Source organism: Pongo pygmaeus, chromosome 5 (assembly GCF_028885625.2).
Source record: "Pongo pygmaeus isolate AG05252 chromosome 5, NHGRI_mPonPyg2-v2.0_pri, whole genome shotgun sequence".
Taxonomy (NCBI): domain Eukaryota; kingdom Metazoa; phylum Chordata; class Mammalia; order Primates; family Hominidae; genus Pongo; species Pongo pygmaeus.
In genome coordinates, this window is record NC_072378.2 from 126,562,781 (window position 1) to 126,580,542 (window position 17,762).

The 17,762-nt window shown below is 34.8% G+C and overlaps 1 protein-coding gene across 5 annotated transcripts in view; it reads left to right on the plus strand.

Moving 5' to 3' along the window:
• Nucleotides 1-345: 345 nt before the first annotated feature.
• The window catches only part of CENPW (centromere protein W), a 152,958-nt gene continuing 135,541 nt past the window's right edge, over nucleotides 346-17,762 (plus strand). The window contains exons 1-4 of one of the 5 annotated variants that reach the window (XM_054490359.2): nucleotides 369-670; nucleotides 757-879; nucleotides 6,485-6,598; nucleotides 8,724-8,869. In XM_054490359.2, coding sequence (XP_054346334.1) covers nucleotides 545-670; nucleotides 757-879; nucleotides 6,485-6,598; nucleotides 8,724-8,750 — 390 coding nt within the window. In that variant the 5' untranslated portion in view covers nucleotides 369-544 and the 3' untranslated portion in view covers nucleotides 8,751-8,869. Of the gene's footprint in view, nucleotides 671-756; nucleotides 880-2,149; nucleotides 5,753-6,484; nucleotides 6,603-8,723; nucleotides 8,870-17,762 lie in introns of those variants that run through there. The other 4 variants (XM_054490360.2, XM_063666563.1, XR_008503026.2 and 1 more) reach the window with 4 other exon arrangements.

Sequence of the window (17,762 nt, forward strand, 5' to 3'; positions counted from 1 at the left end):
GAAGTGTAAAATTCTTAACTGTTAGTATCTGAAAATCATGCATTCCTCGCTAGGAAGGCATGGCATTAGTGCTTTAGGAATCCTGATAAAACATCACAAACTTCTGTTCATTGGTATTAGGGACAGTATAGAGTGAGTGCTTGAAGAACTGCCTTGGCTTACCAGTCTCTCTCTCCACAACTTCCAATCATCTCTAGGGAACCTAGCAGAAACACTTTCACAGAGCAAAAGTTATAATACAGAAAGTGATGAAAGGAGGACGCAGGCTCTTAATGACGTCAGGTATTCCCGGGACGCGCCCACCGTGGGCGTTTTCCACCTACAGCCAGGAGCCTCCGGGGGCGGGGCTCGCTCAGGGTTGACGTCACTACTGAGCGCCGGGCGCGTTCCGTTGGCGGCGGATTCGAACGTTCGGACCGGGGTTTCTCTGCCTGAAGAAGCGTCAGAGGGACCAGATTGTTTTCGCTGGCCCAGTGTCCCCGGAGCTTGTGTGCGATAGAGAGAGCACCTCGGAAGCTGAGGCAGCTGGTACTTGACAGAGAGGATGGCGCTGTCGACCATAGTCTCCCAGAGGAAGCAGATAAAGCGGAAGGCTCCCCGTGGCTTTCTAAAGCGAGTCTTCAAGCGAAAGAAGCCTCAACTTCGTCTGGAGAAAAGTGGTGACTTACTGGTGAGATTCCATCCCTTCTCGGGCTGGGAATGGGGCACGGGAGAGGTAAGGGCAATAACCTTAAGCCTTTGTTTTTCCACCCCGAGCCAATTTATAGCTCTTTCAGGCCCATGTTTAAGGCAGTTCCAACAATGACAGGGAACGTATGCTCCACCCTGGCTTGTCAGTTCATATTCCTGGCGCTCAGTTGTACCGGGCCGCGCCGAAAAGTAAGTATCTGGATCTTTTTAAAGGGAGGCTCTTAGTCACATGAGCTTAACGTACAGTTACTGCTTACAGTTTTAAATATTGTTGTTTAGGAACACAATCTGGCACCGTGATTAATGTACTTTCAAAGGGTATGAAAGAATCACCCTTTAAAAAATAGATTTTGGAATTCAGTCTGGGTCATTTTTATTTAGCTATTGTAAAAGGCATTGCTCACATGCCTTTTAAGGGCCTCCCTTCTTGCCTCCCTCCCTCTCTCCTCTTTCCTCCCTTGCCTCCCTCCGTCTCTCCTCTATTTACACATTTAACCAAACATATTGCCTTATTTCCTCTAGGTTAGGGTGCTTACTAAAGGACCCTGATGGGAAAGTTTATTTGTAGGAAGAGTCCTCTCAACTGTTAATTCGTTTTGCTAGACAAGTAATAGAACACCTAGTCAGTTTTTAAGCTAGACTACTAAAGCCTGCTTATCTGACTCATAATACCTGAAGCATAATGTTCCCCTAATAAGAAGCCCCAATCAAACCACTGTATAATAATGTTTCTGTCTTGAAATAAATTCAGTTTTTGTGTTGAATACCTGGAACACATATTCCTCTGGCACAATGAACACTATTTCTCTAGGTTTAAACCACTGGAGGCATGTTCGGTAGCTTATCCTTGGCTCTTTGAGTAAAGGAGCCATTATAAATGGACACATAATTTCCAGGAGATCAAGGTACAGAATTGTGGATAATAAGAACATACTGCATGAATCATCCTAGCTGTTCTTAAACGACATTGGTTTTTCTACTTCCTCTTTACTCTTTTGCTTCCTGCAGTTCTCCACTGCCACCCCATCTGTTGCTTCCTTTTTGCTAAACTACTATAGAATTATCGCCCCTTTCCCCTTATTTGGTCTCTGAAGCCAAAAACACAACAAAAACACATTTTCCCCCAGAAAAGTATTACTTCTATCTTCTGCCCTTATTTTTGTTACTTTCTTAAATCTTGTAAGAAGAGGCATTACGGGCTGTCTTGTGCCCCGACCCCAATTAACTATCCCATGCTGGTGATAGAGGTGGCACAAATGAACGGAATTCAAATGAAATTCACTTGCAAAACATTTTTACGTAGTATATTATGGAACTTTCACTGGGGCTTCTAAATGGAGGGAGAGGAAATGTACCTGATCAAAGATATCCAAGAGACTACTAGCTGGTGCAAATGGCTTAGTAGAAATTTCTCAAGTAGTCAGCATCTTCCCACATCTACCCCTTTCTTCCTCCAAAGAACCCATGGACAGAGGGGCTGCATAGTGCGGTGGGATCCAGGTGGCATGGGAAAGTGGGTGAGTTGAAATTTCAAGCGATTGAATTGATGGGGTATAGAATGTTCTTTCGGTCACTAGCTTTTCCCAGGTAGTATGCTCGTCGTGTTTGGCTTTCATTAAACATTTCGCCTTCACTGTCTTGAATATGGCATGGATTACCCTGGTTTCTTTATAGCTTTCTGCTCACCTTTGACACTTCGTATCTTACCCAGTTCAATGAGTTAGCAAAAAGTTCAATGAATTAGCATTAAACTACACCTGAAAGTTATTGCAAGATAAAGTGAGAGGAACCTTAAAATTAAAGGGAGCAGCATTTGTAAAGAAAAGCTAGAATCATGAAAAGACCTAAGGTAAGATCAAATGAAATTATGTAGAAGTGTAATTCACTTGCATCCCACATCATCCACAAAGTTTTCTGTAGTTAAGGCAGTTTGTTTTGATCTGTTCTTTTTTCTGAACTTGGACAGCAGTAAAAGTATACATCATACAATTGAGCTATTGGGACTCTTAACACTGTTGTCTAGGAGTTTTCATATGCTGATGTCTCCTAGTGTGGTATGCAGCTTCTTGAGGAGAATGAATAGCTCCTTTTCTGTCTCCCATTGTCTTTAACACAAAATTAATCTACTTTTATGCTGCCTTTTGTACATGGTATTTCTTTTGCTTGAAGATGTCTTCACTCTACTTGGCAACCTACAATTTTTCCAAAATCCAGTTCAAATGTTACTTTAGTGACACTTTCCTTAATGTCCTTAGAAAGGAAAAATCTTATCTTCTCCATCATCTATTGTCACACATTTGCCTTTTTATTTATGGGTTTGATTCTCCCACTACTCTGGGAACTTGAATTTGGAAATTTTTGTATTCCTGGTGTTTTGCATAATAGCTTTAACATTCTGAGTCTACAATTAATTTTGGAAATGCATGACAACTATGTGGATTGATGTCATTTCTAGCATTGTATTTATAATTTCCTTGTGTTATTTTATCATTCTTCACTGGCTTTTTGTTATTTTGTTTTTTTTATGCCTTATTTGATTGTTTGGCCCCAGGGATGGTACTAGGGAGAGAGTTAACATCTGTTAAATGTAAAGGAATGCTGTGCAAATATCTGAGTACTTATAGTTCATGTAAAATTCAAAAGTGCTATGACAAAGGGAGGAGGAATTCAGACTGGCCCAGTCTTTCTGTCAACTGAGACTGTCAAGAAGTATTTCTTTATAAATTTTCTTTTGATTTATTTTTCAAGCAAGCAGATTTTTAAAAGTAACTTATTGATGGAATAGCTTACCTTTTTCAAGTTAGAATGCCTAGCTAAATACCCTAAAACTAACTTTTGTTCTGACCATTTTAATATAAGCCTTAGTGCATTGGAGTAGTACCACTCAATTAACTGTTTTATGACATAGATATAGGTTGCTTGAAAAAATTTTTGTGAGATTTGAAAAAGTAATACTAATTTGTCTCAGTATCTGTATGAGGGTTCGCTAGAGGGACAGAACTAATAGGATAGATGTATATATGAAGTGGAGTTTATTAAGGAGTATTGACTCACACAGTCGCAAGGTGAAGTTCCACAATAGGCCATCTGCAAGCTGAGGAGCAAGGAAGCCAGTCCCAGTCCCAGTCCCAAAACCTCAAAAGTAGGGAAGCCGACAATGCAGCCTTCAGTCTGTGGCCAAAGGCCCTAGGGCCACTGGCAAATTAGTGGTATAAGTCCAAGAGTCCAAAAGCTGAAGAACTTGGAGTCTGATGTTCAAAGGCAGGAAGCATCCAGCACGGGAGAAAGATGAAGGCTGGAAGATTCAGCAAGTCAAGTACTTTCACATTCTTCTGCCTGCTTTATTCCAGCCATGCTGGCAGCTGATTAGATGGTGCCCACCCAGATTGAGGGTGGGTCTGCCCAGTCCACTGACTCCAATATTATTTTCCTTTGGCAGCACCGCCTACACACACACCCAGGAACAATACTTTTCATCCTTCAGTCAAGTTGACACTCAGTACTAACCATCACAGTATCCATGGCTCATGACCACGAAGAGGAAAGGGTATTCCATCTAGGTTAATGAATTAAGTCTTAAGACAGTGTGGTTTAATTGGGTCTGATTTAAAAAAAATTTTTTTTTTGCCTTATCTGGGGAGGTGTAGTGGGGTCTTCATGCAATAATAATTATTAGCTGCCTACTCTTTATTAAGCAATGTGTTAAGGGACACTGGGGATACAGTGTTGAAAAGACCAGGCATAATTCATGTCCTTAGAGTACATTGCGGAAGACAGCTAAGTGAGAAATTACATCATGATGTGGTCTATGCAGTGATAGAAAGTTCAGAGTGCTATGGATCAATATAACCTTACATATTGGGGGAAGCTGGGCTTTTCAGAGAAGTCTATAAACAAGTAGGATGCCTAGAGGCAAGGCTGCATTTGAATTCTCAAAGAAATTCAAAAGGCTTAGTGTAGAACTGGAAGCTTAGAACAGTGAGAGGTGAAACTAGAATCCCAGTCAAGTGGGATTTAGTGTTAAGGAATTTGGAATTTATCCTGAGGGTATTTGGAAGCTATTTACCTTTAGAAGTAGAAAGAATAGATTAACAAATGAAATTGTGCCATATTATGGGGTGTTTTTGCTACCAAAATAAATGGGCTATCATTGAAAGTTTAAAAAATAATTGGCACAGTATAATGTAAATAATTGGAATTGGGATGCTTCTCAGAGTTTTTGTGAGAATCAATGAAGATAGTGCATCAAAAATGTACCAAAAGAATATCCACCTTTCATAGATAGTTAATCTTGTTTAAATTCCCAAACCTCTGTTTTCTCCACATATCACTAGAACATTATTAAACACCTATATAACAATCTATTAAAGATCTCTGCATTATATAAAGCATTAAAACATCACATTACTAGTTATTTAACATTTAGTGAACTGTGGGAGAGTGTGCAGTACACAAGATGGTGAATGTTAAGTATTGTGTATAAATTGTTCTTCTAACTGCAAAGATCACTTGCCACCATGTAAATAACAGAATAAATCATGTTAAAGACACTATCTAATTGGATCTAAGTTGGTAGTGCCCTCAGGTACCTGGCAGAAGCAAAGGATGGGGAAGATATGTGCAATAATATAAATAAGAGCACTACATATGATTCTAGAGTGGAGATTGAGATACGACTTTAGCTCACTTCACATTTTCTTCTGCTTGGATTACATGTACTTTAACTTTTTTCCAAGGAATGTTCTTGTAGATTAGGACTTTTGTTGGTTTGGATGGTGATTTTGAGTAAAATACTTAACAAAATGTTATTTTATATGACATATCAGAGCTTGTTTATACATATATGTAATCAGATAATGTTGATATATATATTAGCTGAAGATGAGTACATATGTTTTGCTTATATGTAGAGCTTGTTTCTGTAAAAATGTACAAGAAGGTGTCAGCTATGGTTGACTGGAGGATGAGATGGGGAATATACTTATTTTTGATAGTTTACTACCCTTTTGTAAACTTTGTTGTTTTATATTCTTATTGTAAAATAATTATAGACTCAAAAGAAGGTGCAAAAATAGTACACAGTTTCCATGTATCCTTTACCCAGCTTTCCACAATGCTGATATCTTACATAACTATAGTTTTTTTATAGACTTTAAAATTTTTCAGTCTGCTTATATTACCTATTTTAAATAATTTTTTAAAAAGAGGCTTGAAGATTATTAATAGTAAGTATGGTTATTTTATGATAGTTGGATGACAAATAACTTGACCTTTGTACATACACTTTTCAATTTAGCAAACTTAAACAGTTTCAACTATTAACATGTTTTTTAATAAATATTTCAAATTAAATATATCTGTTTAAAAATCTTTGACCTCAGATTGTGGAATAATAGCCTAAAATGTAGTTGTTGATATGTTTTGATTTAAAATTTTCTGGAAATTTTAAATTATGTTATAAATTTAAATCCATTTGGAATCAGAAACAGGAATATTTGTTACTAAGTGAATCTTACATACGTTTTGATATATAATGATGCTTTACAAAATGGCCTTTGGTCTAGCCTTGCATAGCTTGTTTTATGTATTGCAATGACGAAGTCTCTTTGCAGGGAATCTAAGATGGACTTATATTAGACTGAATTCTATGTAATTTTAAATAGAAGAGTTAATTTACTTAATCACAATGGTAAATAGTACAATGATACATTTTGAGATAATTAATTTTTAAAAATATTATTTCAATGCATCAGTATTTGAGCTTAAAAATCCACTTGGATTTTCTGTTTTAAAGGTCCATCTGAACTGTTTACTGTTTGTTCATCGATTAGCAGAAGAGTCCAGGACAAACGCTTGTGAGAGTAAATGTAGAGTCATTAACAAGGAGCATGTACTGGCCGCAGCAAAGGTAAAATCCAAATTTCTTTTCTCGAGCAAGAATTAAACTTCAAAAATACCACTCGGTTCATCACCTCTCCCTGATTTGTATACCTTACCCAGCTTTGTTGATTGAGCCGATATTTGGCCTTTTATGAGTTCATGATTTTAATTAAGGAGTTAGATTTCCTCCATATGTATATTATTGATTTCCAATGGTAATATTAATGGCCACTGCTTTAGAGGAAACATTCATGTTCCTACAGTCTGCTTATCTGTAGACTGAGAAGATACATCACCTTGAAATTTTTCAAAACTTACTTTCTTCTTGATCTTTTAAAATTATCCTAATTACCTCATTGTATTAGTCCATTTTCACACTGCTATAAAGAAATACCCAAGACTGGGTTATTTATAAAGGAAAGAGAACTCACTCACTATCAGGAGACCAGCATGGGGAAAACCGCCCCCGTGATCTAATCACCTCCCTTCCTCCACATGGAGGGATTACAATGCAAGATGAGATTTGGGAGTGGACACAAAGCCAAACCATATCACCAATTATTTGATTTCTTTTAACTTTGTTTTGGCAGAGGTTGCAGTGTGCCGAGATCGCACCATTGCACTCTAGCCTGAGCAACAAGAGTGAAACTCCGTCTCAAAAAAAGGAAAAAAAAATTTCTTATATAAGTAGAGATGATTGCTTTTTACTGTTATTTTTATATAATGTTAATAATATGTTGCCTACGGTGCAGTTTTCCAGATATGTTCCTGAAAATGTTATTTCCAAATGATGTTAATCAAGGCCCTATCTCAGACGCTTCTGTTGTCAAATAAGTGTAGATAACCTAGCATACTATACTTCCTTGATTAGTCACAGTATTATTGTAGAACTTGTTTCTGTAAGAATGTGTAAGAAACTGGCAACCACAGTTGACTGGGGATGATAGAGGAGAGAAACTTATTTTTGACAGTCTACCTCTTTGTAGACGTTTTTGTTTTAGATTTATTTTGAAATAAGAAGGTACAAAAAATAGTTTAGAGTTCCCATGTACCCTGTATCCAGTTTCTCATAATCCTAATGTCTTAAATAACTATAGTTATGTAAAGTTATGAAAGGCTATGAGAGAAATATAGCAATAAGGAAACTTGTTGAACTCCATTTAGTATTTTGTAAGTTTGAGTACATAATATACTCAGCGTTTTGTAAATTCATTTGAGTATTCAAACTTTATCTTTTGAAGTACCCATGACAATTACCTGTACGGAGAAGTACTAGTCTAGATACAGATTTATTTGATGGTCTTGTGGAAGCCTAGAAATGTGCATGTCTTGGCATTTTCTAGGGGCTTTAAATGATCTTGCAATTATAAACATTCCAACAAATTTCTACACTATTAAAGTCAATGTAAATATTTTTCTGTGGGAAAAACAAGGCTTAAGATATTGAAGAATATACATGTATTTTTTACATTTAGGATTTTTATTAATAAACTGTAGGTTTATTTACTTAAAATAGTAAGTTTTTTTTAAAAAAGAGATATTCTGACTAATACTGTCAGTCTTTTTACAACTAAAAATCTCCTTTTTTTATTTGTGCCACAGACTATATATTTTGAAAATAATCTACTTAACAGGTTGTTCAGCATAAGATGACCAGTTTTAGTCTCAAATGATTATAATTCCAGTCCAACTATAAGAAATTTAATGTTGCAGCAGATTTGTCCTAGTTTATAGTTGTGAAATGTCTGATTTATAATAGACTTTTTGAGTCTAATATAGACTCAAGAATATTGTTTAACTCTTTAATTGGTATTGTTTAACTCCTAATTTAGATAACTAAATTGTCTAAAAATTTCAAATTCGAAACCGTTAATCTGGACACTTTTGGTTTACAATTGAAGAAATTAACATCTAGAGGGAACTAATAAAGCCAGGTTTTTAGAATCTAGGCATGTTTCATATTCATTGAGATAAGACTGTTTTTAGAGAAATCTAAGACTATAAGACGAAAGATTCCCTAATCACCTTCCAAATTGGGTTTTATAAATTCAGTCTTGCATATTATGCACCCAGGACTATTTAACTTTTTGTTAAGGAATGATGTTTTATTTTTCATAGATACAATATGAATCTTATTTTTTTCCCTCTTACAGGTAATTCTAAAGAAGAGCAGAGGTTAGAAGTCAAAGAACATATTCTTGAAAGTTATTATGATGCATTCTTTTGGGTGGTAACAGATCATAAAGACATTTTTTACACATCAGTTAATATGGGATTATTAAATATTGGCTATAAGTGATGTGTGTGTTTGTATTTTTTTTCTGGCATGAAATATCTCAAGTAAATGCATAGGCCTATTTAACCCTTTAATGGGAATTACTATTATTTTTATTTTAAATGTCCTCTAGTTCAGTTTGCTTTTGTTTTGTTGCTATTGCAAATATTTTATGTATCAAAAATGAAATCTTACTGTACTAAATACTTTGAAAACGTACTTCTTAGAATTAAGTTTATATATATTTAGATTTGGCCACAGTTAACTATGGAATTTAATCTCTGAAGAAAGACAAATGCAGTCAAATCTAGGTGCACTTTCAATATTTTAACTTTTAATGTCTTTGCAAAGCAATGCGATCTACTTTTACATTATGCCAGTAGTAATGTTATAATTTCTCAACTGGACAATTATAAACATCAGGAAGGTTTTTCAAAACCTATCTCCCTCCCAAAACCAAAATAATAGAAATTTGGAGCAAATGACTTATTTTCTTCAAGTCTCATGGATTTAATAGATAATTTTTCCCCCTAAATAAGATAATTTACAAGTTTATTATGTATCATCAAATAGTTGTTACTTTTAACTTTTTATTTAGAAATAATTATAGATTTCAACATGTAGTTGCAAAAATAGTACAGAGAAGTCCCATGTACATTACACCCAGTTCCCCCAATGGTTACATCTTACATAACTATAGTATAATATCAAAACCAGGAATTTCATATAGCTACAGTGTACATGTTCTGTTGCCATTTTATGGTGTAGATTTGTTTAACCATTATTGTAATTAGAAATGTTTCATTACCAAAAAAGTCTCCTTGTGCTATCCTTTCACAATTAGACCTTGTTTAAAATGTGTCCTACCCAGCACCATTCCTAAACCTTGGCAACCATGAACTATTCTCCGTCTATAGTCTATACTTTTGTCATTTTGAGAATGTCATATGAATGGAATCATACAAGAGGTAACCTTTGGGCATTGGATTTTTTTCACTCAGTATATTGTCCTTGAGATCCATTTAAGTTGTTACATATATCAGTAGTTTGTTCTGTTTTATTACTGAGTAGTATTCTGTAGTATGGAAGTACCACAGTTTGTATAACTATTCACTTAAATTGAGGGGCATTTTGGTTACTTACAGTTTTGGTTATTACAAATAAAATCGCTGTGCAGGAAAATCTGCAGGATTTTATATGGACATAAATTTTAATTTCCCTGGGAGAAATGCCTGGGAGTTTTATTCTGAGTTCATGGTAAGTATAGGCCTAATTTTTATTTATTTTTATTTATTTTTTTTGAAAGACTGGATCTTGCTGTGTCACTTAATCTGGAGTGCAGTGGTGTGATCATAGCTCATTGCAGCCTCAAATTCCTGGGCTAAAGTTATCCTCCTTCTTTAGCCTCCTGAGTAGCCTCCTCCTTGCATCTGGGATCACAGGTGCAAGCTGCTGTGTTCAGTTGGCTCAGGTTTAATTTTTTAAAAAGAAATGGCCAAATGATTTTCCAGGGTGGCTGTACCATTTTACATGTCCATTAGCAGTGTATGAGAAATCCACTTTCTTAATATTCTCACAAATATTTGGTAATGTTACTATTTTTTAGTTTAGCTGTTCTGACAAGAATATGCAGCATTGTGGTTTTAATTTGCATTTTCCTGATGGCTAATGTCTTAGTTTAGGCTGGTATAATGAAATACCATGCACTGGATAGCTTATAGATAACATAAAATTTTTTCTCACAGTTTTGGTGGGCGGAAGGTCTGAGATCATGGTGCCAGCATGGTCAGGTTCTGGTGAGGGTCCTCTTCTGAGTTGCAGACTGCTAACTTCTCATTCTATCCTCACATGGAGGAAAGAAGGCCAGAGAGCTCTCCGCCTCCTTTTAAAGGACATTAATCTCATTTATGATGACTATTCTCATGACCTAATTACCTCCCAAAGGTCGTTCTTCCTAATACCATCACACTGGTGATTAGATTTCAACGTAAGAATTTTGGGGGACACAAACATTTAGTCCATAATAGCTGATGATGAACATATTTTCATGTGCTTATTTGCTATCTGTATATTGACTTATACATTTTTATACTTTAATGACATCTAAGGGAAAGAATACCTGTGTGGTCAGTCTTGAACAGAAAGCCTCATGGATTCATAGTTCAGCATAATATAGTAATATATATAATATATGTTACCAAGTTAGTAATTTTTTAAAGCATTAATGTGAAAAAATTTAAATCTTATTTGTAATGTAAGTATACATGTTTAACATAAAATTATATTCTGAACAAAAATAGTTATAAATAAATAGGACTTCTCAAGAGAATGTAAATTTGAAAAAAAAACAACTAGAATATGTAGTTAATGCTGAATAGTTCTGTAAATGTAATTAATATCAAAATGTTATTTTTCCTTCAAGAGCTGGACTAGGGAATTTTGGTTTTAAGACAGTTAGAACTAATGTGCTCAGAGGTAATGTCTTTTTTTTTTTAATGATGTTTTCCCCATATTTTCTATCTCTTATATAGTGATAGTTAATCTCACCGCCTTGTCCCTGAAACAGGCAAGGTAGAGGAGAGAGAGAGTGTGTGTGAGTGAGTGAGTGTGTGTGTGTGTGTGTGTGTGTGTGTATGTATGTAAGTGGAGTAGGATGAGGGAAGTTGGTAGAGTCAGTAGAAGTAGGTGATGGTATCCATGTGATACCACACAGCCAAAAGCCTCCTTTTGGGTGACTTTTGTGATACCTGTGTGATACCCAAAAGCCTCCTTTTGGGAGGCTTTCTTGTAGATAGGAATTTTGCTGTTTTGGTAAAAAATTATAACTCCAGCATTTTCATGTTGGGGAGTTAGAGACTGAACTAAACCAAAGTCAAAATGAGGATAGTAATAGTGATATGATAAATGTATTGACTTGTTTTCTGTGTTGTCTGGGGTGTTTATATGCCACATACTTCCCTACCTGAGTTAGAAAAGAAAGAGAATCTAGAATGTGGAGTTTATTAGAGGTGGGGAAAGATGTGTTTATTAGATTAACTGCATTTTTTTCTGGATGTTGAAGAGAGTCAGTGAGACCTTGAACAAGTAATTTAACTGGAGCCTTAGTTTCCCCATGTGTATATTTAGTAACTACTGTTTTTGGCCACGTATTTTCCTTTTTGGGAAAATCAGGATGACTTCAGTTTTGGCTTCATGGTTATGGGTGGTCTGTATCTCAACTGTGGGTTTCATTTTTTTTTTTTCTTTAAAATCCTCAACCTCATTTTAGGTCTTGATTGATGAACATGATGAGATGGGTATGAGACCTTAAGATGGATATTTAGTTCTTCCTCCTCAGTATTTTAATCTTGACAATCAATATAGCACCTTGTGGCTGTAGATAAGTTTAATAACAGTATACTCCCTAGATCAGTGGTTTTCAAGCTTTACTAAGCTTCAAAATCACCTGGAAGATTTGTTAAAATAAAGATTGCTCATGGGGATTCTGATTCTATTTAGGTGGGAGCTGAGAATCTGTATTTCTAGCAGGTAGCCAGGTGATGCTAGTGTTGCCATCCAGGGGCCATGCTTCTGAGAACAACTGCTGTAGATCACAGGTTGGCAATATTTTTGTAAATAAAGCTTTATTGGAACACAGGCACATGTATGCTGCTTATCTGTGGCTGTTTTCATACTACAACTTAGGGTAGTGTTGAGTTATTGCAGCAAGTACTGTGTGTCCTGCAAGCCAGGTTACTTAGTATCTGACCCTTTACAGAAGACGTTTGCTGACCCCTGTGTTAGATAATTCTTGCCCTAACCTCTGTATTTTGCTTTTACTTGAGTTGCCAAAATGGCAAAAGAGGGATTGATACTCTAGAGGCTACTTTTTATTTATATTAGCTACACTGAAGTATGACACTTCTGATTGGATTTAGTGAGGGATAGAGTTTTGAGATACTCCAGTTATCACCAGTAAAACAATGATTTACATTGTTTTCTTGAGATATTATCATCTCTAATCCATGTTGCTTGTATTTCCTTTTTGAAGGAATCTACCTTACTGAGACTTGGCATTTCCTGTTTCCAACTAGCTATAAGAGTTTTGTTTGGTTAGCATTTGTATGATATATACCTTCCATCATGATGCTTACAAACATCCTGCATTCTTTAAAGTGTCTCTCATAATCAGTGTATATTTGGGTTTTGTGTTTTCATCTTATCTGGTAGTCTTAGTAATTGGAATTTGCAGTCCATTTACATTTAATGTAATTACTGCTACATTGGTTTCTATTATACATTTTACTATTTGCTTGTGTATGTGACCCAGCACCTTTTTCTTTTTGCTTTTATTTTCTTTTGAATTAACTTTTATGATTCATTTTATTCTTTATTACTCTAGTTATACATTCTTATACTAGGAATTATAACATGCATCATTGACTTGTTACATCCTCTATCAATCTGCTATTTATATAAACTTTTACTAAAGATTATAATCTGCATTGTTGACTATTTCTAGAACCTTAGAAGGCTTTCATGCCATTTACTTGCTGCCTTTTGATTATTTTAATTTTACATTTGTTAAACCAACCATACAGACACAAATGTAGTATTACTAGTATGACTTGGTACTGTCACTACTAAGTGAATATTTATATTATCACATTTACCATTTTCTTTGCTGATCATTTCTTTAACAATTTTATATTTCCCTATGGGATTTATTTTTTATTTTTTATTTTTTAATTTTTTTTTTTACAACCCAAAGAACTCTCTTTACTGTTTTCCTGTAGTAACTGTTTCTTGGTAGTACATTTCCTGTTTTCTTTTTTTTCTGATAAAATATTTCACTTTAAACTTGAAAGATATTTTCATTAGATATGAAAGTCTAGATGGCCTATTATAGCAAATAATGTTAAAATGTCATTTTATATCTTCAGGCTTCTCTCATTTTTTTTTAGAAGTTAGGCTTATAGAGGGTAATATGTCTTTTTTAAAAAAATCTGTTGCTAAAGGTTTTTCTTTCTGGTTTCCAGCAATCTTGCTATGATTCATTTTCCTAGGATTTGTCTTTTTTGTTGTTGTTTCCCTTTTTATTCTGCTTGGGGTTCCTGCCTGAACTTTCTGATACCATAGGATGGTGTTTTTCTTCAGTTTGGGAGATTCTTGGCCATTATCTTTTCAAGTATTGCTTCTGCCCCATTTTCTCTCTCCTGTTTGAGATTCTAATTATGTATTATTCTTAGACGTTTGATTATGTCCCACGTTATCTCTTAGACTCTTCCATTTTTCCCATTGAATTTTTTCTCTGTCTTTTAGTTTGGATATGTGTGTTGACTTGTCTTTTATTTCACTAATTTTGTCATCTGTTTCATCTGCTCTCAAACGTCTAATGGGTTCTACATTTCAGATCATGTGTATGTGTACTTTTTTCCTTGCATGCCTACATTTGATTATTTAAAGATTTTTATTAATATTCTCTGAGGAAATTCTTAATTGTTTTATCTATCTTTTTCTTGTTTCTTAGGCTATTAATTGTATTTATTTTCACGTAATTATCAACTAATTCCACTATTTGGAGTATCTGTTTTTTTTTCTTGGTTTTTGATCATGTAGTACTGTCTTTTGGCATTACTAATAAATTTTTTATCAAATAATGGGTATTTTGTTAAATAAAAAAAGATGTTTGCCTCCACAGAGGGATCATTTTTTCCCCACTATGCAAATAGATGGCTAAGCACCTTAATGTAATTAGTGACTATACTAATTTCAGGGCTTAGTTGTATTTCTCATGAGACTCACTTGGCCTCTTTTTACCCTTGGCCCTCCAGATGTTTTAACTGGGAGCTTGCTATGTTTTTTTGCAGCCCTTCTTCTGGCATGTACCGAACACTAATCTTTGACATGTGAGAATGCCAAAATCTCTGCTTTACTCTTCAGAGTCTTTGTATGTAGATATTAGGTTGTTGCAAAAGTAATTGCGATTTTTGCCACTGCAGTTACTGTTGTACCAACCTAATATCTACATGCAAAAAACTGCAATTACTTTTGCACCCACCTAATACAAAAAATCTATAAATGTCCTGAAGGAAAAACTGACCTTGTAATTAAAAGTGCTAGGTCTCCATAAAAGCTCTACTATAGTAGCCTGGAGTCTCAACCTCCATTTGCCTAGAATTGGTAAATGTCTCCATGGTAAAATCATCTGTAAACATCAGCTTACCTCTTTAAGAGTCTCCTTTTTGGAGTCTAGTCCCTCCATTTCTTGTCACTGTAGCAGATCTTTGCTCTTCAATTAAACGGGTTCTGTATATTATCTAGCTTTTTTAGTTTTCACTGGGAACACAGATTGGCAGTACATATACTCCAACTAGGGTGACCAACTGTCCTGGTTTGCTCAACTGTTACAATTTAGTACTGAAGGTCCTGCATCTCAGGAAACCCCTCAATCCTAAGCAAGCTGGGACAGTTGATCACTGTATTTCCAACCCACCAAGAAATAAAAGTAAGTTTAATTTAATATGAAACTAATATTCAGAAAGGTACTTTTAATAAAACCCATGTGGAAAAGAATTTTCACGTTGAAATTGTGTGTTAAATTATTTACTTTAAGACTGTTATTGCCATTTTTTTCCATGAATAAAAGTGTTCCAGGAGGCAAATGCAAATAATTACTGTTTAGAAATTGTACCTACTACAGAGTTTAAAAGAACATTTAATTATTATCCTGTTAATCATTCCTAAGCAAAGAATTAGCAAACTCATTAGTTTTGTTTTTGAAATAGTTTTGAATGTCTTTTTCCTCCTAAAGTTGGAGTTTTTAAAAAATAAAACTTGCATTTTATTTTCCCACTTTTTAAAGGTATTTTTGACTCTAAAATGTTTGCCTATCAACATCTCAGAAACTTGTGCTGTGTTCAGGCTGGCCAGTTTGTCTTATTTTAAGGCAATAACTCAATGCTCTGAGGGAGTCATAACTAATGGGTACCTTAGAAAAGTGGTATAAAGGCACATTTTATGCTCTTGGGGACAGAAAGCTGTATTCCATAACCTGAAGACAGTAATTTGTTTCACTTGTAGACAATGTATCTTGTTCTTCCTGTGTTATACTGATCTTTTAAGTTTATCCATTAAATAATGCTGCAAAGGTAGATGTGTTTCTTTAAAATATTAAGTTGTAATTTTTTAAAAGGCTATATTGAATATCAGGTACAAGACCCATTTTATTGGCAATTAACTAATCTGTCTTGTGAGAGTACTTGTGCTGTCTTAAATTATATATTAACTTATTTTTAACTTTTAATTTCATATTTCTTTGGTATTTTGCCAATCAGAATGGAAGCTCTTCTAGGACAAGAGCTTCTGATTCTTTAGTACTCAAAGTCCATGTGCAGATGTTTTATTCACAAAATAAGAACTGGATTTTCAACTAGCAAGCCTTAATAGAGAGGGAGCATCAATTCTTCCAGTTACATGTAGCCAGTAGTAATACATCCATTACTTTACTTAACTGTAAGGATAATAATCCAAGGGAAAGAACATTGCTGCATGTTTTAAGAAATCTGGATGACTGTCTTGATGCTGTCACAAACTACACTTAGGCAAAGTAGGATGTTTCTCTCTATATAAAATTAAGGATTTGAAAGAAATGGTTTCTAACACCTCTTCTAACTCTAAAAATAAAAAGACACAACTTTTTGAGAAAGCTGACATGGATAATATCCTACTATTTGGATGCATCCAAGCCCTAACTCATGTTATCTTGAGTTTATAAACCGCAGTGTGATTATAACACTTCTTCTTGTTTGTTTTTGCATGCTGTGTGATTTTATTTATAAAAAGTTCAAGAGTAGGTAAAACTAATAGGTAGAGCTTTAAATCAGGATAAGGTTTTTCTTTGGGAAAGATGGAGACGGTAATGATTTGGAGGAGATATGGGACAGCGGGATTTGCTATGCTAGTAATATCAAAGATGCCAAAATAAATTTTTGAGACATTTAATCATTCCTAATTAAACCCCTTCGCAACCGGAGAATATAATTATGTTTTGTTAACAGTGGCTGAACTAATTTACATTCCCATCAATTGTGTATAAGCATTCCCTTTTCTTTGCAGCTTTGCCAGCATCTATTATTTGACTTTTTAATAATAGTTATTCTGATTGGTATGAGATGGTATCTCATTATGGTTTTGATTTGCATTTCTTTGATGACTAGTGATGATGAATACTTTTTCATATGTTCATTGGCCACTTGTATATCTCCTGAGAAGTGTCTGTTCATGTTCTTTGCCCATTTTTTAATGGGGTTATTTGTTTTTTTGCTTGTTGGTTTAAGTTCTTTATAGAGTCTGGATATTAAACCTTTGTTAGATGTGTAGTTTGCAAATATTTTCTCCCATTTCTCCTATTTCTGTAGGTTGTCTGTTTACTCTGTTTATAGTTTATTTGCTGTGCAGAAACTTTTTAGTTTTAATTAGGTCCCACTTGTCAATTTTTGTTGTTGTTGCCATTGCTTTTGGGGACTTACCCAAAATTCTTTGCCAAGGCCAATGTTGAGAAGGGTATTTTCTAGGCTGCTTCTATGATTCTTACAGTTTTAGGTGATACATTTAAGTCTTTAGTCCATTTTGCTTAATTTTTTATATGGTGTAGGGGTGCAGTTTAATCTTTCTGCCTATGGCTAGCCAGTTATCCCAGCACCATTTATTGAATAGGGGGTGCTTTCTTCATTGTTTTTGTCAGCTTTGTTGAAGAGCAGATGGCTGTAGGTATGCAGCTTTATTTCTGGGTTTTCTATTCTGTTCCATTGGTCTATGTGTCTGTTATTGTACCATTACCATGCTGTTTTGATTACTGTAGCCTTATAGTATAGTTTGGAATCACATGGTATGATGCTTCCAGCTTTGTTCTTTTTGCTTAGGGTTGCTTTGGCTG